Genomic DNA, 24,230 nt, shown 5'->3' on the forward strand with positions numbered 1-24,230 from the left:
ATGCTGAATCCGGTAGCTTGACTGGACGGCGATTCAGGTTGGTCGATAAGATGCCATTCTAAGCATCGAGTTTCGAGATGGAAAAGGCAATTCCCATGGGATGACATGAGCAAGTTTGACTTAGGCCATGTTTCCTCGCGTCAGCTAGCTGAAGCTTTTCGGGCTAGTTGCATAGAAGCCAAATCTCTCAGCGGCGCGTTTCCTCGGCATTGCCCGCTGATTTGAAATAAGATCGGCTGAATGTTCTCGATCAAACCTCGTTATTCTGACCAATTAGATCACAAATCCTAGCTGAATCGTGTTGTGTTTTTAGAGACTGCTGACTCGGCTGATCGAGGGCCTTTAGGGGGCCTAAGGGGCCTTCCAGGGGACCTTCTAGGGGCCTCAGGGCTTTCAAGGGAAGGGGCTCGTGCGACGATATTTTGGTGAGTGTGGCATTGCTCGCGCTTGGCCTCGTCAGTCCCTCCGTTGGCGTACGTGAAAATACGTGAGTGTGGTATTGTTCGCGCTCGACCCCCGACGTTCCGGATGAACTCTATCTCTATTTCGACAGCAGCACGGAAGAGACCGTGGTGACGTCGGCGATATCACCGAAAGGGATTCAGCATCAGCTGTCATAAAACGCACAGCTGGATTCGGACAACTAGCGGGCTGATGGACGGAAAAAGCCAGCTTAGCTTATCGGCTGAGCCCGCCGGCTGTCGCCGCCAATAAGCTTCAGCCAGCTGACGCGAGGAAACGTAGCCTTAGAGCCTCATCCCGTGGCTTGTTACTGGGATCGCCATTTGAGCTGTTTCAAGCACTTAACCATGTCCGCACAGACTGGGTCTTGGATGAGAGCAGGGAGGGAATATTGCTCCGGTGATCATCATCGTAACTACACCGTACTTAGTCACCACACGTCACGGAATCACATGCGCAAGGTTGGTCTGGTCCTCTGGCCTAGAGCTTTCCAACTCTTCCATTGATGTGTGGCATACGATTGATCAGTGGCAGTCTCGAGATCATCCGAGGTGTAGTAGGGAACATTCACGATGAGCACTGCAGGCCGATCTCGAAGCCGAAGGAACCACGTTGCACCACGTTGCAGCTGTCGCGCGCTCCAACCTCATCAGCTCTCATTCTATTCAGCGAATCCGATTGGCCGTGAAGGGTGGCCAAGAACGTGCGGCGGGCTGGAAAATAAGGTTCGCGCTATTTTTAGCTGGTCACAGGCTCAGGGGTTTATGCTCTGAACAAATGCTACGATAGGGTTGTATTGAGTTTCGTCCCGATTGCGCAGGTGCGTCGTTCCGTTCGACCGGAGATGGACATTGGACGATTTTTCACAATAGAAGATTGCGACGTGAAAAGAATATGGAATAGTCAATTGCACAGTTGGTGTCGGTTTTAGGGGCTTGGATTTGGGATGCCGGCCCGCTAAAGGCCTGCCTGTGCCGCCGCTGTCAAAACTACCGGACTCTTCCAGATCAAATGCCCAGAATACAACGCGACGATTGGCCCGTTCATATTCCTGCCTTAAAAGTAAAGGAAGTTTTGGAAATATTACTGTCAGCAAGGACATACTGCCGGGTGTGTTGCAGTTTTAGTCCACTCAAGTAGACATCATACACGGCAAAGTCCGCGGCACCGGTTATCTAACAGCAACCCTTGCATTGCGTGATTGCTGACCGCCATGGCGCGAGTAGCATCCTCAGCTTCACGTATCGCGTAGGACCGGGTTCGTATCATCTAGGAAGTCTTCACGCTGTCAGTAGCTCATGATGTGATTCTCGATGTTGCCTTCTATTTGGCAACGATGACGAGGTTTGCACAGGAGAAGATCCCTTATCTTGGCGACCATGTCCATAAACTCCATCCTTCGTATAATAATCACGCCTGGGCACACACTTTTGCTATATACCACGATAAAAGAAGCGTTTCGGTCACCAGTTGGGACTGTATCTTTCCTACCGCAACTGCGAAAGGATGGGATCCGAGAAAGAGCCTCGGGCTGAGAGCCTCGGGCTGCGAGCCCGGAAAAGGGGCGGACTGTCACTGAGAAGTATGCTGATGCCACTCTCCGCCTCTTGGAGGGCCATGGCGACGATTTCGGACCCCTAACCCCAGAAGCGGAAAAGAAGTTACGAAGGAAGCTCTACCTTCGCCTCATGATCCTGTTGTCGGCAATCAATATTATGCTCTTCGTACGATGACCTCTTTTACTAGTGCAAACCGACCGTCTCAACGCTGGGATATGCCGCCATTCTTGGGTTATTCAAGGAGACTGGGGTCACGCCTGCTCAGTATAACAACCTGAGCACCATGTTTTACGTCGGTACGCATGTCATGATAGATGGCCCCCTGGGGGTTGCTATGGGGTCTTATCCGCGAACAGCAATGGATGCTAACGTAGCTGTATAGGCTATCTGACTTTCCAGTGGCCGGGTCACTATTTGATGCAGCGCCTCCCCTTCAGCAAATTCGTCGCCGCCATCATCTCCTCCTGGGCCGTCGTTATCCTCCTGCACTGCGTCGCCGTGCGCTACGAGGGGCCTCATCGTGATGCGCCTGGCCCTAGGCGCCGCCGAGGCCGTCATCGTGCCGGCCATGGAGATCACCATCGGCATGTTCTCCAACCGTCACGAGCAGTCCTTCCTGCAGCCCGTCCTGTGGACCACCTGCCAGGCCGCCCCCATCGTCACGGGCCTCGTCTCGTACGGCCTGCTGTGGTCGACGAGCACCGCCGTCCTGCCCTGGAAGCTGCTGCACGTCGTCACCGGCGGCGCCACGCTGCTGCTGGCCGGCTGGGTCTGGCGCGACTACCCGGCCAACCGGGCCGAGGCCCGCTGGCTCTCGCTCGAGGAGAAGGTCCAGGTAGTCCGGCGCATGCACGCCTCGATGCAGAGCTCCATCGAGCAGAAGCGGTTCAAGCGGGAGCAGTTCGTCGAGACCTTGAAGGACCCTGTGTCCTGGCTGTTCGCCCTGCAGTCCTTCACGCTTATGTACGCGAACAACCTCAACTACGGCCAGAAGAACCTCATCACCACCTCGATCGGCATCGACCCCCTCGGCTCCACTCTAGCCGCGGCAGCCGGGGGCGACCTCGGGGTCGCGTGCTGCGTCATCGCGACCTTGCTGCTGCGGCGGTTCCCCCGCAACCTTGCGCTGCACGGGACGGTGTGGTGCCTGCCCGCCGTCGCGGGCGGCATCGGCATGATGGCCATCGAGTGGGAGAATTGGCGTACCTCATCCTCGCGGCCAGCGTGTACGACATCACGTACATTATCGCCCTGGGCTGGACGACGTCGACGGCCGCGGGCTACACCAAGAAGCTGACGCGCAACGTCATGTTCATGGTGGGCTACAGCGTCGGCAACTTGGTGTCCCCACAGATCTGGGTCCCCTCGCAGGGCCCGCGGTTCTACGGTGCCTGGGCCTCCATGATCGTTGTCAGCTGGGTCGGGACCCCGGCTATCCTCTGGCTTATCCGGTTCATCCTGGAGAGGCAGAACAAGGAGAGGATGGAGTGGAACGCGACCCTGAGCGAGGACGAGAGGGATGGTGGGTTTGTCGAGCAGGTGGATGAGTCTGGTGCTCTGGTCAGGGTCAAGGTTGATATTGCGGTCTTGGACTTGACTGATTTGGAGAACAAGTTCTTCATCTACCCTCTCTAGCTGAATGATCAGGTTACAATATAGTTATCTCCATGTATCTGTCCGACTGTTTAGAGTGATGATGCGCTTTTGTCGGATGATAGGTAGTGCAATGGCAACCAAACAGTCAGGGACCCAAAGTACGGGTATGTAAGACATTTCAGTCTGTACTGGACATCTCGAAGTAGGTGAGTTTACTCCCATGTCCCAAATCGTGCTCGGGACTCTTCCGTTCAACAAGATTATCGCTCACGAAGGCTTTCTGCCCTCAGAATTCCAAAGCTTCTCGTACTTGCCCTTGCACGACATTGTCCCAAGACGGGCGCTCAGATACGGACTTACCATGACCTGCCAAAGTTTTGGGAAGACTCATGGCGCCGAATGAGCAATATTGCAGAAAGTTTGCACTGGGACACTCTTTGACTATGGGCTTGATGATTGCTTGACTATGCAATATCGTTATACCAGAGTTTGAGTTGTCTTACCCACAGTTACATCGGCAACGGCCAGTCTCATGTACATATGGAGTTTGGGTTCCTGATGTCCAGGGGAATTACTTCTTTGGAATTATGCGTGTTTAGTGACGTGGTCAACAGCACAAATAGGGGGACGCAGCGCCTCCGAATCAGCGACTTCGGTTTCTTACTTACCTCTCAAGCGAGTTTTGGCCAGCCCTATTGGATGCCAAATACAACTGTATTGTCATTGGAACTCATGGCGACCACTTACTCATTACCATGTGTTGATTTTTCTTCAGAATCATGCTGGGTGCTCTTATGCAAGAAGCTGCTAGTTGTGTATGTGAGCTGATTGCACTATGAGCGTACAGGTAATTCCTGTGTTATGGGCAGTCCCGGAGGTTACGATGTAAATATTGCTGTGTTATACACCTGCTTTCCACACAGTGTAGTTGGATTAGCATAGGGCAAACGTGGTTAGGGAGTCAGAGGCATGTGAATTAATAAGGAAACGCTCTAGTGTTGTGTAGATTGCCTATCAATAGGAAGAACAAACACCTAAGAGTGAATGTTTCGTACCTAAAGCAAATATAGTGATCTATTTTATAAGCCTCGCTATAAGATGAAAAAAGTCTAACGCATCCTGAATAGGTGTCCCGATTAACGAAACGATCAACTTCACACGTGGAAATATATCTTCACCAATTCTCGTTCATGATTCTCAACAATATATAAATGCGCAATGAATTCTTCATATTTTCACACACTCTCATCTCTTTATCAAGAACTGAATCTGGAGAGAGGCATCCACCGTCGTCGCTTCCTCACCTCGTCCTAATGCCGACTTGGCATATGCCTCCGCTCCTGCCTACGGTCCTGCTTTCGATCCTGCCTTCGATTCTGCCACTACCGCTGTCCCGGGCCACTTCAATAGTCTTCCCTCTACGCCCCCTACTGTTGTCGGTCCGAGCATGCCCACTTGAGGTTCCTCCGGTCTACCCAGCGCCATCGACACCTTGCCTCGGAGACCCATCGGCCCGCCTGCCGAGTCCACTGCTGAGATGTTCCTGGCTCCTTCTGACGACAGCGACGGTGAAGCCGGTCCCCAGTGGTATTATCCTAAGTGCCACCAGCCTGGCAGATAAACGTTCTGGTGTCAGCTCGGGCGTCCGGATAAGTCGCCCTGGAGATGAACCAGTCAGCTCCTCTCTCGACGGCTGAAGTCAGAGTCGATATTCTTGTCGTTGGAGAAGGCACACGAGCGAGCATTGTCGACCACCCATGGCTCGGGAAGCGCTACACAGAAGGCCAAGCTCACGATTGCCCTGGACATGATCATGAACCTCCAAGCCCCTTCATTAACTTAGAAGAAGCATTTCGAGTGGATCTTTACGAATGGACCTCGAACGTTAGGCCATGTGGAGGGCAAAGCCGTTACGGTCGAACCGTTCTTGGCCCACAATGTTGAGGGCCAAAACGCCATTATTCAGCAACTCCTTAACACTGGAACTGAAATGGAGAGTCGATGTCAACTCACTTGGGCAAATAGCTTAAGATTACAAACAACACAAGGACTCCTATGACGCGATTCTAGAGAATTTCGTACTCAATGGATCCAAAGCCCACAAACGAACATACCTACCATATGTTTGATGCCAAGGGTATTGAACCAAAGGGCTATAGCACGCGGGCTCGAGCCAAACACATCTCATTAGGACTCGAACGGAACACATCCAATCGGAATCTAAGAGACGAGCTCGCCTGGAAAAGCTCGAGCGAAACGAATATATTCACGTTATTGCAAAGATCCTGTTTCAAGACAAAAAGCAGCCGGAAGGGTAGCACCGGTTCCTCAATACAAATGGGAAGTTGAGGGGGTGACAGCGAGACATATGGTCACTGCTAAAAGCAACAGTCCATGGACGACTGTTCCAGACGCGAAACGACCCAAAGAGAAGACATAACCTCTGAGGAGACATCGAAGGCAAGAATGCGGAGAATGACCCGATGCGGAAATCAAGCCTGGAAGACGACGAAAACAAGCACAACGACTACCTTCCTCGACATCGAGGCAGCTGAGCTGTGCGACTGGATAACTGGGAAGGACCTTGTGATTCTGCGGGACAAGAACCACGAATTGATCGCAGGTGTCATCATGAATGCGACCCAAAGGCTCCTCCCTTAGAACCTTCCCTTCTTGATCGTATGGCGACCACGGCATGGAGACCGACAGCGATCACTGCGAGGTCATTTGCATGGCGATACCCTTATGTGAGCACCGACCCGATCCGACATGGGACAACAATCGACCATCACCTTATATAAAATCACAGCAGAGATCCACGTTCTCCAAACTGCCCGGAACAAGAGCTTCACCGAGCAGTATGTGGCGTGGAGCACTACGGGCTTCATACGGAGAAGATCGCTTCGGGCTTGGCCAATCTGAACTTTCAGAAGTTCTCGCAAGCTGCACACGGCCCCGGTACCAACACGAATGCAGTACCGGGTAGCATCTCCGCATGGCAGGATGAGTTCCCCAAACTTCGAAGGTAATTGTTTCTCAACACCCAGAATTTTGGATATCGGTCTTCAACACGAATACAACATCCTCTGATCCATCCACTCTGCTGCTGTCCCTCGACGACCCACCCTTCACCATCTTCGCAGAACCTTGACTGACAGAAAACATCAACGCTGCTATCGTCCCTCCATTTCCCTTCATGGCCGGCTTATACGGATTGGCCACAAAGCAATTGCGAAAATTCTGTCCCGGTGGGATCCAAGTCCACACGGAGAATGCGTTACCATGCAATAGCTTCCCTCCGGATCTCCAAATGTCCAGTGTAGAAGGTATTGCGCTCTCTTAAGACATCCTAATTCACCTGCACACGACGCTTACGCATTCTTTTCTCACAGACGAACAAAACCCGCACTCCTTCCTCACGCAGTTGGTCGACCCCTTGACCGAGGAACACCGCGACGTCACTGACCTAAAGCACGGTCTCGCTGGACTTGTCACGTTTGGAGACTTTGAACAAGGCGGAGACCTCGTTCTAAAAGAGCTCGGCGTTCGAATCCCGTTTCAATTCGGGTCGCATTGTCACCTGCGAGGTCGTGAGCTGCACCACGCAATCATTGACTAATCCGGCGGCGATTCCGGGGGGGCTTCGGCACTCTCTTGTTATGACGAATAAGGAAAGCGTCCGATAGTTTTATTATGGCAAACTGTCTCCAGGCGTCGAGATCATCCAAGCCGAGATCGAGGCCGCCATGAAGAACCATTTCGCACCCCTTCCGGACTCCACAGACAGCCGAATGATACAGCTCTTGGAAGGTGGCCAGAGGCAAGAGTTCAGGCAGCTGGCGTTGGAGGTGCAAATTATAAGCGCCATCGAGGAAGCCCAGAAAGGTGCGAGTGGAAAGGCGGAAGAAAATACATCTAAAGAAAATAAACCAGCAAAGAAATAGTCAAGAATCCCTTCGAAAAGCGGCCAGAAGAAAGAGCACAACGAACAAAAGCTAACACCGCCGGCGAAACTGGCTGCTATGAAAGCGGCAGAGTCAACAGCGGCAAACACAACAAACAAAACCTCGTCGACGACTGCGCGAGGAAGGAAACATGAAGGATATCATGAATCCGAAAAAGGGGTAGGGAAAAAGAAGAAGAGAGTAGGAGGAATCAACTCAAGCGCCTAGCATGGAGGACGGAAGAAGGCCCAGGAGTCCGGACGGCCCAAGGAGCCCGGTAAGGCAGAGGAGTCCGCTACGAGGAGTCCCCGATGACGAAGATATCTACAACTAGATCTATATAGCAAGTTCAAACTCGAGGCCAATCTACTGTTGAGATCGTGGAGAAACTATATCACTAAAATGAAATTGTGTGCCGCATTTATGCAGAACACCTTCCATTTCCAGGGTCCAGGCGTTATGGCTAATCTACGGTCGGGTTGTTATAATTACGGTCGATACGGTTGGTGTATTAGCCTTCCTTATTCCATATGTTTATAACATACCCCCCTATATGGTTTAACTCCGACCGGAAAAAGATTGGGTAAAGAACATAACACACTCGTTAATCTTTTCGATTCTCTTCTTATCCCTGTCTCTTGTCGCGGTTCGATGCGTTGTAGATCTGCAGCGATGACGCGCCAAGAAGTAGACCCCTCCTACCCCTGCAATGCTGAGCGGCCTTGTTGTGTAAAGACTACCAGACAGCTCGACTGGCCGACTTCTCCTGGATTGTGAAAGCCGTGATCCCCAGATCCTGTAGACATGAGAACACCGTACACGCTTAACATATGTTTCGCCGCCAGTCTTGCCGCATCTTCACTTCATCAGGAAAAGAATCATCCCTTGGCGCTTACCCTGTTTCTGTGTCCACGTTAGTTAAGGGTTACACCAAGGTGAGGGGGTAAGCACTAGTGTTGGGGGCCGTTATAGGTATCGTTATCTTCAGCCTGATATCTGCAACTGTCACCTTGACGGTACGAACACACCAACGCGAACGCACCATGCCCACCGAAAGCCCCATTCCAGCCGTGGTGCAAGACACGGGATTCACAGTTCTTCATGAGCCTGCTGGCGTTGATCCTATTGTCGAGTAAGCTGTCAAACCAATGCTGACAATCTTTGGTCTTCCCACTGGCTAACTGCCGCCCAGCATCGTCCTTGTCCATGGCCTACAGGGCCATCCCGAAAAGACCTGGACCTCTCATACTGTCAACTCTGCATCAGCCAGCCGAGACATACGTCGCCAAATGCGGAGAGCCACAGAAGGAAACGGGATCGATGGAGCCTGAAGGGAGCAATAGCTGACACGATCCGTGGCAAGAGGAGTGTATCATCGCCTGAAACGCTGACTGGTGTGCAGACCGGCAGCAAAGCTGTGTATTGGCCGCGTGACCTACTACCGGTCGACTGCCCCACAGCCCGGATCCAGGTCTGGGGCTATGACTCAGTAGTAACCAAAGGATACACAGCTGCCAACAAGTCGAACCTGTTCAGCCACGCGAAGAGCTTGCTGTACGCCTTGGAACGACAAAGACGGGCTGGGAGACCCATTGTCTTCGTGGCCCATTCTCTCGGGGGTTTGCTTGTCAAGGAAGTCCTGCATAGGTCCCAATATTCTGAGGAGCGTGGACTGCGTGACATAGTTGAGTCGACCAAGGCTGTTGTGTTCATGGGGACGCCACATCGCGGAAGCTCCGAGTTTGCTAAGATTGGGGAGTTGACGAGGAAAATCGCCGCAGGTCTGATGCGTGTCGACAGCAACTCTACCATCATCCGTGTCTTGGGAATTGATTCACCAGAGCTGGAGCTTTCCAGATGATCGTTTCTCCAGCAATGGAGGACGTATGGCTTCAAAGTAAAGACATTCCAAGAGAGCCAGCCAATGACTGGTCCAATGACTGGTGTGAATTTCGGAATACTGGACGAAAAGGTTCGTACCCCCTTACCTCGTTCTTGTCCAATCACAGACTCATGCCATGTCCTAATCACAGGTTGTCCCCGATACATCTTCATCCTTGGACGATCCCCGGGAACGTGCAGAGACGATACAGGCCAATCATAGAGATATGGCTCGTTTCCGGGGTGCGGATGATCCGAACTACGTGAAGGTTGGTGGAGAATTGAAGACGATCGTGAAGTCATTGAGTTGTAATTTATCCATCTATCTACCTGATAATGTTTCATTGTGCTGACTACCTATCTTTAGGTACTACTCCTAGCCTAACAGACCAGGAGAAATGTATGGAGTCAAATCGGGTAGAAGAATACCGCTAGTTACTAACAGTTTTTCCAGATTCCCTGGCAACACTTTCGTTGCCTGCAATGATACAACGACAGCAGAACATTCATGATGCACTAGCCAATACCTGCGAATGGTGTCAAACATCGATCGAGTATCAGAATTGGTCTTCACGTCAGAACGTCAAGGCTGACCATGGACTTCTTTGGGTGAAAGGTGGGCATCCATCATACCATGCCGTTTTTACCTTTCCCATCCATGGCTTGCGAGTGACGCGTTCAACCCAAAGTTCTAACTAACATGATATCATAGGCATACCGGGCTCGGGAAAATCCACTCGGAGACGGTCCAGTTCATCCGCGAGACGGGTCCGTGAGTTCTTTCGGGACGGACCCGGCCTTGGGCTTCTTGACTCAAGCTTAGCTGCTTCGCCCATCGGCCCCAGCTATATTGTCTTGCTCAAGGGCTGTATGGATCTTGTTGAGTATCATGACCAGTGGCCATGATCTCTACTGACTGAGGGACTACTGTCGTTTTGCTATCATCTTGTTCGCCAGAGAGGCGGTGAACAGAGGCACCAGCACAATCGAGCTTTATAACAGGATGCAGACAAGCGGGCTACTTGGGAAAATGGTCGAAGGTGATGCACAGAGTCAGCTGTATTTCCTTTGCAAGAATCACTTAACTTCGTGCGTCGAAGAATGCCTTGCCGAGGGTGCAGATCCGGATGATTCGGGAAGCACTCTGCACTCAGCACCTTTGATCGCTACAGTATCGCAGAGTGAAGAGGCCAGCACTCGCCTGGTCAAAGCTCTTCTCCATCACGGTGCCAACGTCAATGCTCAGGACCCTGATGGCAGAGCTGCGACTCTGATATGCTTCAGGAGGGGTTATTTCAAGCTGGCCCAGTTGCTAGTCGATTCTGGAGCCAATGTTGACATTCCGGACAGTTCTGGGGTCACTCCGCTGCACATAGTAGCTAACATGAAACCGGAGGGTGGCTCGAAAGGCAAACCCGAGTGTTCTGCGACCCTACGGCAGTTGCTAGAGAAGAATCCCGGGCTTGACGCAAGAACACAATCTGGCTCCACGCCGCTTCACTTCGCAGCCGCGAGCGCGAACCATGTAGCAGCCTCGCTCCTTCTCGACCATGGTGCAAGCGTCGACCTTCACGATTTCGATGGGCCGCCGCTGCTGCACGCCGTGTGCAGTCCCCGAAACGAAGCAGCGGACCCCTGCAAGCTTCTGCTCTCGCGCGGGGCCGACGCTGCTTTTCGAGACAAAAAGAAGCGGACCTTTTTGCATCACGCGGCCTACTCGTCTCTTGTATCATCGGGCGCGGTCCTGCGCTGCCTGATCGAGGCGGGAGTCGAGGTGAATGCGGTTGACCACCTTGGACAGACGGCGCTTCACAGGGCAGCCGAACGTGTTGGCGACATCACGATGCTGTTGCGGGCGCTCGTCGATTCTGGCTGTGATGTGAGTCTACGAGACGCAATGAGGCAAACGGCTCTGGATGTCCGACGCAATTTCCACGGTACAATGAGTGATGAGGAGAAGCGTTTGCTTCAGGGATATTCATCTGATAACCTCTCACTGCCCATCCGGCCGGTACAAGCGCAGTTCAGCTGGGACGGATACATGGATTCCATAACGAGGATATTCTCAGACTGATAATTCAGGTAAGTAGACATTGGGCATGAGAATACAGCATTGAGGCTTTTTATTATTTTCTTATCTTTGTGAACAACACGATTTCCTTTTAAGTCTGTCTTCAGTTTGAGAATGTAGTAAATCGCCAAGTTTGGGTCCCCTTACAAAACTTTCCACACAGGCTGTGAACCGACGGGGCTCATGGATCACAATATTCGACCGTAGGCTTTCTTTCATTACCGGTCCCCATTGCTCTTTACTTTCGTATTCAGAAGTAGAGGACGGCAAGCAGTCTGTCAGGCTAAGGGGATGCATAACGGAAGCTCTTTCCTGCCTTTGGGCCACGTCGGTGAACTGCTGTTTTAGCTACTCGCAAGTCCAGTGCGAGGAATCATTCCATGAGACATAGCACTTCCAGCAGAACTCGTATTGGCATGAGACACCTGCCGTTAGATCAACAAAATTAGCGGTGCTTCCAGTTGATAAGGCTCGAGAATGATTGACTGCGTTGGACAACAACAACGTGGGCAATGAATGCCGCCCTTACTTACATTTCATCTGTGGACTGAGAAACGGTCAGTATTAAGTACAGCACTCACGAGATATGACTTGAAAAACATACCAGCCACCGTTCCTCTCTATCCTCACCTTGCACCGGGATCCCGGACACTCGCGAGTCGTCGCTCGGATAGTCTTGGCGCTATCTCGGTCTTGCTTCAGTCTGAGTACAAAACGATATGGTGGTAACATGGTGTGCCAGCGAGGTTTCCGGGGCTTCGTCATAGAGCTTTCGCTGTCGCCGCAGCTGTACTTTTCGCACAAGCTGCATTGAGACGAGGCGGCCTTCTCGACCTTCTCGCTGCAGCTTCCACGAGCTGTGACTCGTTGATCTGCGGTGCGGAACAGATCGCGGATACTGCGAATCCTCTCGGAAGAAAACATGACTCTCATAGGCCTGTGTCTGGATTTGAATATGTCGATGAAGAAAGAGGAGAACCAGTACCAGGTTGTGGATCCTGTTTTTGTTGCTCAAGCAGTCTGTCTGTTTTACTCCCTAGTGGTATTGGCACATATACATAAATAAGTATGGATAGAATGAGCGCATTCTCCGCTACGGTAGAGGCTATCATCAAGCTTGTATCGGTCCATGGGAGTTACAAAAGGTAGTTGGCTTGGCTTTACAGATAACCTAAAGCATCGGATACGATGGTCTATTTTTGAGTTCATGTAGTCCACGGACGGTATGAGTTAGTTTGTACCTTGTATATGCTCGGGGGTAGCCTGTTGGTTGTGGTTGTTCGATCTGGTGTGCTCTCTTGGCATTGGATTGAAGTTACAAGAAGAGCACGAATAGGGAACCAGAAGAGGCAAACTCTGAAACGGATGCAATATCACGCGGCAATAAAATATTGCATATTACATGCTCGTTCGTATTGGAATTCGTTAATCGTTGCCGATGAAAGGACACTTATTGGCACCCACAGAGATGTGGCGAGAAGAGCAACATCAAGCGGCAGGATTAAGTCAATGGGTAACCGTAGCATCGAAGTAATTATTTCTGGATGGGATGCAGTCCAGATCGACCAACCATGTATTCATACGTTCAACCGCAGGTACCATATGCTCGGGACCATGAGCCAAGGCCAACCCCTCCCTGATAGAAGGGCAGTCTCGCCGTATTGGAATGTCCTCCAAAAAGATGACATGAACAACTATGAATGATGATACAGAACGGGACAACCTGCCAGTGTCCATGACGTCGTCGCAGACCGTGGGCAGAAAGGAATATGCCAAGCCATTTCAGTTCCAGGCCCACCGAGATGTCATCGCGTATCTATATGCGCGCAATGGATTGGCTGACATTGAAAGAGACCATGCAAGTCATGGAGAAGCGATACAACTTCTTCGCGACGTACGACTGCCGGGCTTAGGCCTGCGCCCGGAGCGACCGGTACGAGGAGGGTTGGAGGCTGCTGGACGGCGTCGCGGAAGCCGACCTGGCCCGTTCCTACCCGGAGCACCCGGACGACGCCATTTCCTTCTACGACACGCGCGCGCTGCTGGCGCGCAGCGACGAGCGGCAGTCCCCGGCGCAGGTTGTGGAGGCGGCGACGGCGCTGATCGATCTGCTGAAGACGCGGTACGGCTTGGCCGATCACCGCACCATCGACGCCCAGGCTGACGCTGACCTCGAAGCTTGCCTGCGGAAAATGGGATGCGACGACCAGACCGAAGAGGTCAGGCAGGGCATCTACATAGCGCTGGACGCGGTCGGGGAGAAGTTGACAAGGGGAGCGTGGTGGACAAGCCTCGAAGTCCGCCCATTGGGAAACGTAGCTTCCATAGGCTCATCCTGTCGCACTGTGTATGATAGTGCTCCAATGCTTTATACTGGTCGTTGGAAGTATCGAGCGATGGGACAACCAACTGGCACCGATTCTTGTGCGATAGGGGGTGGCTGCCCTCCGCACTTTGGTGTAGAAAGGAGTCGCAAACGGGTTGATGGTACACTATGGGTATCGTGACATATATACAAGACATTTCTGCCATTTGTTTTACAGTTTTGTGAGTTCGTATTTCGCTTCGCTGCTGCTCAATTGCTACTGCAAGTCTTGCCGGGAGTGACCTTGACCGTCTTGCCTCCAGCCACCTTGACCGTGTCGTTGTCACCTCGCTCGACGTGCTCGTGTATCCGCAGCTCTGGAGTTTCGTGTGTTAGCATCTACCAGCCCATTCATGCTGGACAGTTCCGTGGCCGCAACATACTGTAAGTGTCGCCTTCTCTTTTCCCTGTACCACGTTTTGCTTCAGGATAGTTGCGACGTCTTCGGCGTGTCGGATCTCTTCGGCGAACTTGGGGTCTGATGGCTTCAGGTGGGCTTGGTTGCGGAAGCCCGTACGGATTTGATTTTGGGCGGCCTCCAAGATGGGTTGATCCCCTATGCGTATAAGGGTCAGACTTGGGTCGTGATTTGTGCATTAGGTCTATCAGGGAGCAAGCATACCTTGGAAGGCGATCCTCGCCGACCGCCAGAGGTTTCTGTATGCTGCGATTGCGGCCATTGTGAGTGAGGTAGGGCGTCGATTGCTACACGTGTGGGAAGGCGAGTCTGTAACGTATATGTACACTCGGCAATGGGGATAATGAAGAGGTATTAGTTCACAGGTAATGGTTTATCACTCACGATTCTACAACGACCATTCAATTCCACCATGCGATTCGATGCGACAGCTAACCTGCTGGAAAAAATGGGTGGCTTACGCTCCTGCTGCTGTGGCTAGTGAGGATCTCCACCCCAGAAACCTCTGGGCCATTCCTTGCAGGCCCCACCAGCCTGAGCAAAGAGAGTCTGGGAGAGGTGCGGTGCTGGGGCCGATTAAAAAAAAAATCCAGGCGAAGAAACGAAAAAAGTCAGGCAAGCCCCACGCCAATTGACTTAGGCCTAGTAGTATCTTTTCCACCTCAGCCCACTGTTGCACCTTTTTCGATCTGTCTGACAACAACAGCCAGCATCACCACAGGACAACATCAAACATGGCGTCCACAACCAAGGTCGAGAGGCCTCTTCCCACTCTGCCTGAAGGCTGGTCGGCCGAGAAGGACTTCAAGCCCGTCGGCAAGACCACCGGCTCGACCCAGCGCACCATTGAGCCTGTTGGCCCTCACTTCCTGGCCCATGCCCGCCGTGCCCGCCACAAGCGCACCTTCTCCGAGGATGACCGCATCCAGGCACAGGAGAAGGCCAAGAACATCGAGCAGAACGACGACAGCGATGTCAGCGAGCCCGAGGATCCCATGATGCTCCAGCGGGAGGCCAAGGACTGGAAGGTACGCTTGATCTACTTGCACATTCTTCCCCCACAGACTCTGATGCTAATCCGCCATGCCTACAGTCTCAAGATCACTACCAAGTGTTGGGTCTGTCCAAGTACCGATACAAGGCCACCGAGGACCAGGTCAAGCGTGCCCACCGCAAGAAGGTCCTCAAGCACCACCCCGATAAGAAGGCCGCCTCCGGTGCCACCGAGGACGACAACTTCTTCAAGTGCATCCAAAAGGCCACCGAGGTCCTGCTCGATCCCGTCAAGCGCCGCCAGTTCGACTCGGTCGACGAGAAGGCCGACGTCGAGCCCCCGACCAAGAAGGAGGCGCAGAAGAACTACCTCAAGGCCTGGGGCAAGGTCTTCAAGGCCGAGGCCCGCTTCAGCAAGAACCCCAACGTCCCCATGCTGGGCGGCGACGACGCCACCAAGCCCGAGGTCGACGAGTTCTACAACTTCTGGTACAACTTCGACAGCTGGCGGACCTTCGAGTACCTCGACGAGGACGTGCCCGACGACAACGAGAACCGCGACCAGAAGCGCCACATGGAGCGTAAGAACGCCAACGCCCGCAAAAAGAAGAAGGCCGACGACAACGCCCGCCTCCGCAAGCTGCTGGACGAGTGTGCCGCCGGCGACGACCGTATCAAGCGCTTCCGCAAGGAGGCCAACGCCGCCAAGAACAAGAAGAAGGCCGACAAGGAGGCCGCCGAGGCCAAAGCCAAGGAGGATGCCCGCCTGAAGAAGGAGGCCGAGGAGAAGGCGGCCAAGGAGGCTGAGGAGAAGGCCAAGACGGACCGCGAGGCCAACAAGAAGGCCAAGGAGGCCGCCAAGAACGCCGTCAAGAAGAACAAGCGTGTCATTAAGGGCTCCGTCAAGGACGCCAACTACTTCGCCTCGGGTGGCGAGGCTAGCGCTGAGCAGGTCAACACCGTCCTCAACGATGTCGAGATTGTGCAGAGCAAGGTCGACCCCGAGGAGATCGCCGCGCTGGCTGGCAAGCTCAACGGTCTCAAGGTCGCTGACGAGATCAAGAACGTCTGGGCCGAGGAGGTCAAGCGCCTGGTTGGTGCCGGCAAGCTCAAGGACGGCGAGCTCAAGGCACTCGCATAGTATATTGATTGATGACATGTAAAACGACGAATGTTTATGAAATCGAACGCTTTAGAGTAGCGTAGCTCAGGGCGCACGGCCGGGTAGACTTTGGTTTTGGCAACGTAGACACGATAGATCACGATTTATCCAAGCGATGTTGGGACGGCCTCAAACCTGACTGTGATCCTCTGGTGTGTTCATGGCATTCATTGGTGTAGTTTTTATACGTTAGGTACTAGATTTGGCGTGTACGCACTTCAAGACTACATATATATGGTTGCCATACGTATTAATGATAGCAATGCCGACAAGATCAACTGCCCGTGGCAAACACAAAATGGAAATGACACTATTGGTTGGCAGATATTTCTTTCACAGCCAGGACAGCATCTGGGTGTCGTCGCAACCAGGTCGACTCGTAGAAACGACAGATTATTCTGCTACTTAGCCAAAGCACGATGTGCATTATGCCCGGGGCCTCTTGAGCGCTAGTTAGGCGCATGTCGTGGCATCTAGAGATAGCGCAGCCTTAAGGCCAGTATACCTTTAAGCTTAATAACGAATATATGATATAAAAATATATGTAAACGTTAATAATTAATTTAATTAATTTAATACTATTATTTAATTTTCAATGCTTTTAAAAGGGGGTTAGCGAGAGGGGGTGCTATCTTACTCCCTCTTCTAAAATACTATTACTAACTAACGTGTGTTCTCTCAGTGCGAAACTCTCCGACTGTATTCGGGCGTAATATTGATCACCAAAGTCGCTGTGAAGGCACAGACAGTGACTCAGTCTAGCAAAGGGTCGAGCCACCGCCTGCCGCCCGGCACTAAAGTTTACCTGTCGGCGCCTGGCGTCCATTACCACCCCAAGTACTGGCCAAACCCCGAGGCGTTCGGCCCCCATCGGTGGGTGGACCGGTCTTGGACATACAGCGATCACCACCGCGGGCCGCAACAACAACAGCAGCCGCAGCCGCAGCAGAAACGCAAGTCCGTCGCGTCTGACGCCACACGCCACATGCGTGGGATGTACCTGACCTTCTCGGACGGCGCCCGCGCGTGCCTGGGCCGCAAGTTTGCGCAGGCTGAGTTCATGGCCTTCTTCGCTACCTTCCTACGTCAGTGCCGTGTCGAGCTGCGGCCCGGTACCGACGCGGGGGAAGCTGAAGCGAGACCTCGACGGCAAGGCATCTGGGAAGCTCACGCTTTCACCGCCCTACCCCTTACCCCTGATGGCAAAGCCCAGAGCCTAGGGCGGTCGTTGGTAGTTCCAGACCTGGTTAGACAGTGGCTGTGATAGCGGTAATTAGAGTGCAATGGACCAAAGGATTGACGTTGGGATAACACATGAAGCTGAATGGGCAGACTGGGTTTTGGTTTGGTTTCTTTTAATTGCAAAACTCGCTGATTTTCTCTAATATTACCACATGTAGCACAGGCGTCCTGCATGTCGAAGATTCTTGATTCCGTTTGTATATACAGAAAATAAGAAAGCTCGAGCGATGAAGCCCTTGTAGTATTCCAGAATCATGGCGGACCAGCATGGAATACATTGCGTATAGTTTTTCGAGGCCTGCATGCGCGATGAATCTTCCTGGGGATTGATCGTTAAGATATATCTCAGCCTATGCCCTCCTGTGACCCCCCTTTAACAGACTTCTACTCCAATATAATACTCAAATGAAAGGCCGCCCAACAAGAGGTCAATGAAAAGATAAATGCCACACGAAGGGCTAGAATAAACGGTCGCGGATCCTGAGGCAACAGTTCAGTAGGCGTAAGGCCCCGCCTAAGGATGGCGCTGGCCTTGGTCAAGGGGAGATAGGCGACAGCCTATAGGTTTCCCACATAAAGCAGAGTGTTCAATGACCGAGAAATTCAGCAAGGGACCTCACAAGAGGGCAAGTAGCAATAGCGGGGGCGGGCGCGCGGGCGGGCACGGGAGGCGGGGAGACCATTATCGCAACCTTTCCTAACACAGACAGAGAGCTTATGTCCAATAGAATCATACGACGTCCGGCCACAGACGCTTATACCACCAATGGGTCTCGTTATTCTCGCCAGCATGCTGATACACCTCATCGATGCCCACGCCCTCGCTTACTAGGAAGTCCACCATGGAGTCCAGCCCGTGCATCCGGGCGACGGCCATGGCCTATGCGCCCGCCCAGGGCGGATCCAGGCGGGCGCCGCGGTCGCGCAGCAGGTGGAACAGGTCCGACCGCTCCAGGTACACGGCGATCGCGAGGGGCGGCGGCCTGCCCGCGTCGGGGTCTGCGCCGTGGTCCAGCAGCAGCCGCGTCAGGGCCGCGCTGCCCTTCCATACGGCCAACGCCATGGGCGGCCAGGACCAGTAGCGGCAGCGCCACTCGGGCTAGTTGGGGTCGGCGCCCCCGTCGTCGAGCAGGATCCGCGCCGTCGCCTCATGGCCGTTCTCCAGTGCCTTCGTCAGCGGCGTCGTGCGTCGGTAGCCGCTGACCTTCTGCGCATCTAGCCGTACGCCCTGCTGAAGGTGATACCGCACCATCTCGGGGAGTTCCCGGCCGGCACTCGCCTCGAGCCATTCAACCGGATTTCTGCGGTTGGCCTGGGCCCCAGGAGCGGTTTGGTGCGCTGGAAGTGAACCGGCCACCGTATGGCTTTCGTTACGTCCCATAATAATAAGACGTCCGCCGAGACTTGCGACTGATGATACTTGAAGGCCAGCTCAAACATCTCTTGGTGACCGTAATTGGCGGCGGTGATTATCACATTCAACCATTCCCTCTCTCTGTGGGGTTTTTCCAAGACCGAAAGAAGCATTTCCCACATCTCGACGTTCCCTTGCATCGCGGCGGCCTGGAAGCTCTTACCAAATATCCAACTCTCTTTTTCTTCTAACTCTTCGTCGACGATAGGGAAGCCCTCCTTGATCCGTTGTCTGACGTAGTCTTTCTTGTCGAGCCATACAGCGGCCACAAAGAGGTCTATGCTCAGCTCCTGCTCCGAACATGTCCTCTTCGGCTGGTGATGTTGGTCCCCTGTCAGTGCTCCTGCGCATCTGGCCACGGCGAGGCGGACAAGGGTCTCGACTCGACTCGCGATTGCGTGCTTCCCTGCCTCACCATCAAGAGTGGCAAGACTTTCCGCTGCGCCGTAGATGCGACCGAGCAGTGATACACGATACCGCTCTCTCATGACCTGGTATGTTAGATAGGAGTAGATGAAGCGCCAATGGTCTTGGTGCCTATATCCGTAATCGTAGGCACAAGGGCTCGGTAGATAATCCCTGTCGTCTCCAGGACGCCAGTCGAACATCCGGAGACGAAAGATTGCATCGTCAACGTGCATTTTGAATCGGCCTTATGGTCAGAGGTTAGCGGCTGGTTAAAAGTGCCTCAGCAGCCGTTCAGGAATCCCAAATCTTACGACTAACCCGCCGAAGCCGCATGAAGCGGCGCTGATCGCGGAGTAAGACGGAATAATCGATAATGAGCTAATTTATTACGTTTTATTAAAAACCTTATAGCATAAACGAAATAGCTAACTTATATAATACGAAATACCTATAAATTCTCGAAAGCTGTTAAATTTTAAAAAAGATACGATTATTCGATATATTATTAATTTAAATACGCGATCGTTTCTTCCCTAGCTAAGTGGTATAAAAGATATAACGAATCGATTATTTAACTTACGCGACGCGGGACGCGTCGGCGTTAATTAGGCCTTTAACTTCGTACGATAATAACTAGACCTCCGGACGCGTTTTAACCGAAGAATCGATTATTAAAAAGTTTTTTATAAAGATCTCGACGCGTATTACGCGTAGTTTATTTTTATACGAAATATAATTTATAAATACGAGATTTAAAAAGAGGATATTTATAATTTTAACGAGACCGGCTTTTTTATAGGCTAAATTTCGTTCGAAATAATTATAACCACCTTTAATTAATACGGAAAGCCTAGGGTAATATAGTAAAAGAACTAGGAATAGGTTATAATTATCTAGGGCGTCGGATTATACGGTTACGTTATCTTTTTATATATTATCTTTATTAAGAAAACATACTTCTCTTTTTAATATAAAAACAGCTTATTACGAAAGGATTAAGTAATCGTAATTATTAAAAATAACTAAACCACGAATAAAAGAGGCGAGGACTAGATTCGATACTTTAATTAATATATTAAGTCTCGTACGAAAAGTCGTTATCGCCTCTTAGTCTTAAACGGCTACGAAAGCTATTACTCGATAACTTTTAAGCTCTACTATAAAAAGAACTCGATTATTATACTTTATATGCTTTCTTATTCGTTATATAAGCTCTAACCTCTTAATATCGGCTATTTTCGTACGTTAAAAAAGGCGTACGAAAAAGAAATTAAATGTTTTATACGGGCGCATATTACCTATATCTTAAAGGAGGACTTCCTACTAGCGTTTTTAAAAGCGTTCTAGGCGATTTTTACCGTTTCGAATATATAAGGAGGCTTTTAAAAGATAAGACTCGTTTCGTATAATTTAAAATATATTATTTTATAATTAAATATAAAGCTATATATTTTAATACCTTTAAGGACGTTTTTTAGCCTATTTATTCTTTAAGAATTAAAAACTTTAAATAACTCGATTAAGGCTTAATTTTAAACCGAATATATTCGAAACCGTATTATACGGTATTAAAATAACTTTTTAACGTTTATTTTAATTAGTTTTAATTAAATCGTAAAGGCTATAACGTATATTATATACCGAGTTACTCTTTTAAAAAGTAAGAACGCGACATTTCGAAAAGTAAATAAAATATTTAACCGGCGCCGCCGTACGAAAAAGAAACGGTTATAAAATAAAAGATTACTTTATATATAAGTTAAAAAAGACTTATAGTTTTAAAAAAATATTAATAAATAATTATAAAACGAATCGCGTTGGGAGGAATAGTCGTACGAGAACGTTTAGGACACGCTTATAACGCTATAGAATCTACGGAGAGCCCGGGCATAATACGCGCACTTATTAAAATAATATAGAAATATTTAAAGATAAGGATTCCGATTAATTTTAATATATTAAATACGTTATAGTAAAATTAACTTATATTTTATTAAAAGGGGTGTAAAAGAATGAGATATTCGCTTGTATGAGACATTCGCTCATAGGATACGTTATATATAAAGGAAAACGAATTCCAAAAACCACTTATCACCGATAACGGCACTCCAATCAGCGCTCTAGCATAAACAAATCCCAAGCATCATCAAATTTCGAAGTTAGAAAGACCTCATGCGCAGAGCCGCGTTGAGAACTTGGTTGGCTTAGGCGGCGCCCGTCCTGATAGCTTAGGGCCAAAGGCGTGCCACAGCGCCGTCGGCTGCGCGGCAGTAAGCACGGCTCGCGCTGGGCTCGTGCCCGTGCCGGTGGGCAGATAGTAGTTCGCAGGTCCTTCCACGTAGTCTTTTTCTTCTCTGTCCGCGCTGCTCGTGTTACTAGCAGAGGCCGCACTGGACGTAGTAGAGGAGGAACCGGTAGTAATCTTCGTCGCCGAGCTCTTCGTGCCCGTGTCAGTGCCAGAGAGCAGCCTGTCGCCCTCATTTTCGTCCCCAATTGGGTCGACGCCGTCCGGAAGCGATGTTAGACGCGGGCTATAAGCGCTGGGGGCCGTTGAAGCGCTGGCAGTTGCAATCGTCATTGAGCCGGAAGCTGTCAAAGTGGCGGCGATTGTGCCCGATACTGAAACAGAGGCAGAAGCAGTATCCGTGCTCGAGGACTCCAATATGCTCAGGAGCGCCGACATCCCCTGTCTGTTGAGGTCTTTCTTCTTCTCCTCCCGGAGAAGCGTCGCATTGGCGCCGCACGAGTAGGCCGCGTAGCCCACATATCCCGAGCCGGACCTCATGTACGTGTCGAGCCTGTCGATGCACTGGTAAGGGTTCTCGTTATCCTCCACGCCGCTCATGACCAGCCGGTTCTTCTCGAAGACCTGGTCCGGCGCCTTACCCTCCCCGTTCCACGGCATGCTGCCCCAGCACGGGGTCAAGCCCGTCTGGTCCGACCAGAGCGCGATGACGCAGTCGTCGCTCCAGCCCGTCACCTTCATGACCTGGATACCCGTGGGGGACTTCGGGTCGTGGGAGAGCATCATGCAGTTGTTGGATTGGAGGTCCCGGCCGCTGCGGGACGTGTCGGCCGCTACGTTTCCGCCCTTCTTGTTTTGCTGGGCCTTGCAAGATACCTGGCTCGACCAGAACTCCATCAGCCAGGCATCTGCAGTCGGGAGAACAGACAGTAACGACAATGCGGAAAGCAAAAGGGACTTGGTGGACCACGCTGGACCAGTCATATTGGATGAAATATTGTAACGACCGTTGAGTGGTTTCGAAGGGACTCTTGCAGAGGATATGAGAAGGTCTTGTGACGAATCAAAGAAGTCACAACGAGAGAGGCTGTATGTGTCAAGGTCTTGCAAGATAGAGTGAAGAGATACCCGTAGGGGTAGGTGTGTGCATTCACTGAACTCTGGCCCTCCAACTGTCTGGGAGGACCACTAGACTTATATACCTAGCGGCGACCTCGGCGCTCTGCAGCCGGGTATCAGACCCTTGTCAGGTGCAACCCTGACAGTATGATAGCTATGTACTGTTGTGTGAGCAGCAAGATGAAGAGTATGTATTTGTGTTGGAGTGGTAATGGTGATGGAGGGTTGCTTATGGACAATATTTTCTTTGCAGCAGGTGATTCCGCTCTCAGATATATATACCTATGTGGGTTTTGTATCTATATCTGTCTAATGGCGCATAGGATCAACTGAAATCCAACTCTGAGCCATACCTGATGTTCCGAACATCCCATTGCAGGATACCCTCTTATTTCGTGCTGGAAGGGCCATCATCCAACGGCGCCTTCATTCGAGTAAGTTGACTATGAATATAAATTCCTGGCAATTTGGGGGCTATCACAGCAAATCGAAAGACACCAGCTTGCAGGTAATCAATTACGGAGCATCTGTTTGCGGATGGTTTGTTGGTAATCGTCCTGTGCTACAGTCCCACTACCAATTTGCGCCATTGCACCAACAGCCGCCCGGAACGGATATGTTCCTCCGATGGCGGGTCGGAACTTCAGACCTGGGCCTGTCTTCGCTCCACCGTATTGTTCACAAGCATCATGTTCGAAGTCCTTTGGCACTATTATTAGCATCAGCATGTTCAATCGATCGAGGATGGCTTACTTTTGCCCCAGTGTCATAGAACGTCGCCTCACTTACTGAAGCTTGCATAAAGCCTGCACTTGGCCTTCTTTTTCAACTGCTATCAACCCCTCAGGAGTACTGTCCCCTTTATGCCAAACCATATCTGTTGTTTTTCTTCATAATCATGGGTCTGAGCCAAAGCCAACACACAGGCTGGAGGGTGCTACTCGCCATCCTTCTAGCTGCCCAAGCCAGTGCCAAAGACGTTCAGATCAATTTCTGGAACTCATCGGACTGTAGCATTCAAGATCCCATGACCGCCTCCAAGGTCATCTTCATGCCAAGGGACAACGACGATCCTACCCAGGGAGTCACCTGCCATGCACCCATCGGAACCCAATTGTTCCAGGGTTGGCTCCGGGATGAGCATAGTGATTTCGTCGTTGCTCATGTCGACACACGCCGCTTTGACGACAACTGCCAACTCGTCTTCTACAACACCAAACCACCTTTGAGCCAGCCCCAGGAGGAGATCGATACAGGTCCATGTTGGCAGGCTTACCGCCGGATCACCAAAGACTCAGGCTGTCCCAGTGTTACGTTCCAACCAACACAACTGGCCATGTCGTAAGATAAA

General features: G+C 51.4%; 13 protein-coding genes across 13 annotated transcripts; 9 read left to right on the forward strand and 4 right to left on the reverse strand.

Moving 5' to 3' along the window:
- Nucleotides 1-2,000: 2,000 nt before the first annotated feature.
- PG994_004884 (allantoate permease of the major facilitator superfamily) lies at nt 2,001-3,656 on the forward strand (the record flags this gene model as incomplete). Its single annotated transcript, XM_066856293.1, is given in 5 exon segments — nt 2,001-2,186; nt 2,209-2,391; nt 2,421-2,541; nt 2,561-3,209; nt 3,245-3,656. Coding segments are annotated over 5 exon segments (1,551 nt in total), but the record flags the coding sequence as incomplete, so codon positions are not given.
- Nucleotides 3,657-6,312: 2,656 nt separating this feature from the next.
- PG994_004885 (uncharacterized protein) lies at nt 6,313-7,716 on the forward strand (the record flags this gene model as incomplete). Its single annotated transcript, XM_066856294.1, has 6 exons — nt 6,313-6,364; nt 6,432-6,642; nt 6,909-6,943; nt 7,010-7,207; nt 7,329-7,502; nt 7,556-7,716. The coding sequence occupies 6 exons, from the start codon at nt 6,313-6,315 to the stop codon at nt 7,714-7,716; spliced, it is 831 nt and encodes a 276-aa protein (XP_066718461.1).
- An 888-nt stretch (nt 7,717-8,604) lies between these two features.
- Nucleotides 8,605-9,422, forward strand: PG994_004886 (uncharacterized protein; the record flags this gene model as incomplete). The annotated part of the gene is made up of 2 exons (XM_066856295.1): nt 8,605-8,693; nt 8,828-9,422. 2 exons carry the CDS (start codon nt 8,605-8,607, stop codon nt 9,420-9,422), a joined length of 684 nt encoding a protein of 227 aa, XP_066718462.1.
- A 75-nt stretch (nt 9,423-9,497) lies between these two features.
- On the forward strand, nt 9,498-11,516 carry PG994_004887 (uncharacterized protein; the record flags this gene model as incomplete). The annotated part of the gene is made up of 5 exons (XM_066856296.1): nt 9,498-9,533; nt 9,595-9,751; nt 9,810-9,842; nt 9,897-10,058; nt 10,543-11,516. 5 exons carry the CDS (start codon nt 9,498-9,500, stop codon nt 11,514-11,516), a joined length of 1,362 nt encoding a protein of 453 aa, XP_066718463.1.
- A 280-nt stretch (nt 11,517-11,796) lies between these two features.
- On the reverse strand, nt 11,797-12,437 carry PG994_004888 (uncharacterized protein; the record flags this gene model as incomplete). Its single annotated transcript, XM_066856297.1, has 3 exons — nt 11,797-11,861; nt 12,047-12,060; nt 12,118-12,437. The coding sequence occupies 3 exons, from the start codon at nt 12,435-12,437 to the stop codon at nt 11,797-11,799; spliced, it is 399 nt and encodes a 132-aa protein (XP_066718464.1).
- A 772-nt stretch (nt 12,438-13,209) lies between these two features.
- Nucleotides 13,210-14,020, forward strand: PG994_004889 (uncharacterized protein; the record flags this gene model as incomplete). Its single annotated transcript, XM_066856298.1, has 2 exons — nt 13,210-13,325; nt 13,441-14,020. The coding sequence occupies 2 exons, from the start codon at nt 13,210-13,212 to the stop codon at nt 14,018-14,020; spliced, it is 696 nt and encodes a 231-aa protein (XP_066718465.1).
- Nucleotides 14,021-14,088: 68 nt separating this feature from the next.
- On the reverse strand, nt 14,089-14,558 carry PG994_004890 (mitochondrial zinc maintenance protein 1- mitochondrial; the record flags this gene model as incomplete). The annotated part of the gene is made up of 3 exons (XM_066856299.1): nt 14,089-14,193; nt 14,262-14,434; nt 14,501-14,558. 3 exons carry the CDS (start codon nt 14,556-14,558, stop codon nt 14,089-14,091), a joined length of 336 nt encoding a protein of 111 aa, XP_066718466.1.
- A 472-nt stretch (nt 14,559-15,030) lies between these two features.
- PG994_004891 (uncharacterized protein) lies at nt 15,031-16,430 on the forward strand (the record flags this gene model as incomplete). Its single annotated transcript, XM_066856300.1, has 2 exons — nt 15,031-15,324; nt 15,390-16,430. The coding sequence occupies 2 exons, from the start codon at nt 15,031-15,033 to the stop codon at nt 16,428-16,430; spliced, it is 1,335 nt and encodes a 444-aa protein (XP_066718467.1).
- A 616-nt stretch (nt 16,431-17,046) lies between these two features.
- Nucleotides 17,047-17,715, forward strand: PG994_004892 (uncharacterized protein; the record flags this gene model as incomplete). Its single annotated transcript, XM_066856301.1, has 2 exons — nt 17,047-17,062; nt 17,219-17,715. The coding sequence occupies 2 exons, from the start codon at nt 17,047-17,049 to the stop codon at nt 17,713-17,715; spliced, it is 513 nt and encodes a 170-aa protein (XP_066718468.1).
- Nucleotides 17,716-18,535: 820 nt separating this feature from the next.
- PG994_004893 (uncharacterized protein) lies at nt 18,536-18,775 on the forward strand (the record flags this gene model as incomplete). Its single annotated transcript, XM_066856302.1, has 1 exon — nt 18,536-18,775. One exon carries the CDS (start codon nt 18,536-18,538, stop codon nt 18,773-18,775), a length of 240 nt encoding a protein of 79 aa, XP_066718469.1.
- Nucleotides 18,776-18,792: 17 nt separating this feature from the next.
- On the reverse strand, nt 18,793-19,748 carry PG994_004894 (uncharacterized protein; the record flags this gene model as incomplete). Its single annotated transcript, XM_066856303.1, has 2 exons — nt 18,793-19,057; nt 19,114-19,748. The coding sequence occupies 2 exons, from the start codon at nt 19,746-19,748 to the stop codon at nt 18,793-18,795; spliced, it is 900 nt and encodes a 299-aa protein (XP_066718470.1).
- Nucleotides 19,749-21,685: 1,937 nt separating this feature from the next.
- PG994_004895 (uncharacterized protein) lies at nt 21,686-22,744 on the reverse strand (the record flags this gene model as incomplete). The annotated part of the gene is made up of 1 exon (XM_066856304.1): nt 21,686-22,744. The coding sequence occupies one exon, from the start codon at nt 22,742-22,744 to the stop codon at nt 21,686-21,688; it is 1,059 nt and encodes a 352-aa protein (XP_066718471.1).
- Nucleotides 22,745-23,777: 1,033 nt separating this feature from the next.
- On the forward strand, nt 23,778-24,224 carry PG994_004896 (uncharacterized protein; the record flags this gene model as incomplete). Its single annotated transcript, XM_066856305.1, has 1 exon — nt 23,778-24,224. The coding sequence occupies one exon, from the start codon at nt 23,778-23,780 to the stop codon at nt 24,222-24,224; it is 447 nt and encodes a 148-aa protein (XP_066718472.1).
- Nucleotides 24,225-24,230: the final 6 nt, after the last annotated feature.

The sequence above is a fragment of the Apiospora phragmitis genome (assembly GCF_038363925.1).
Source record: "Apiospora phragmitis strain CBS 135458 chromosome Unknown utg000005l:1.0-4161743.0:1.0-4166827.0, whole genome shotgun sequence".
In the NCBI taxonomy this organism is placed as follows: Eukaryota; Fungi; Ascomycota; class Sordariomycetes; order Amphisphaeriales; family Apiosporaceae; genus Apiospora; species Apiospora phragmitis.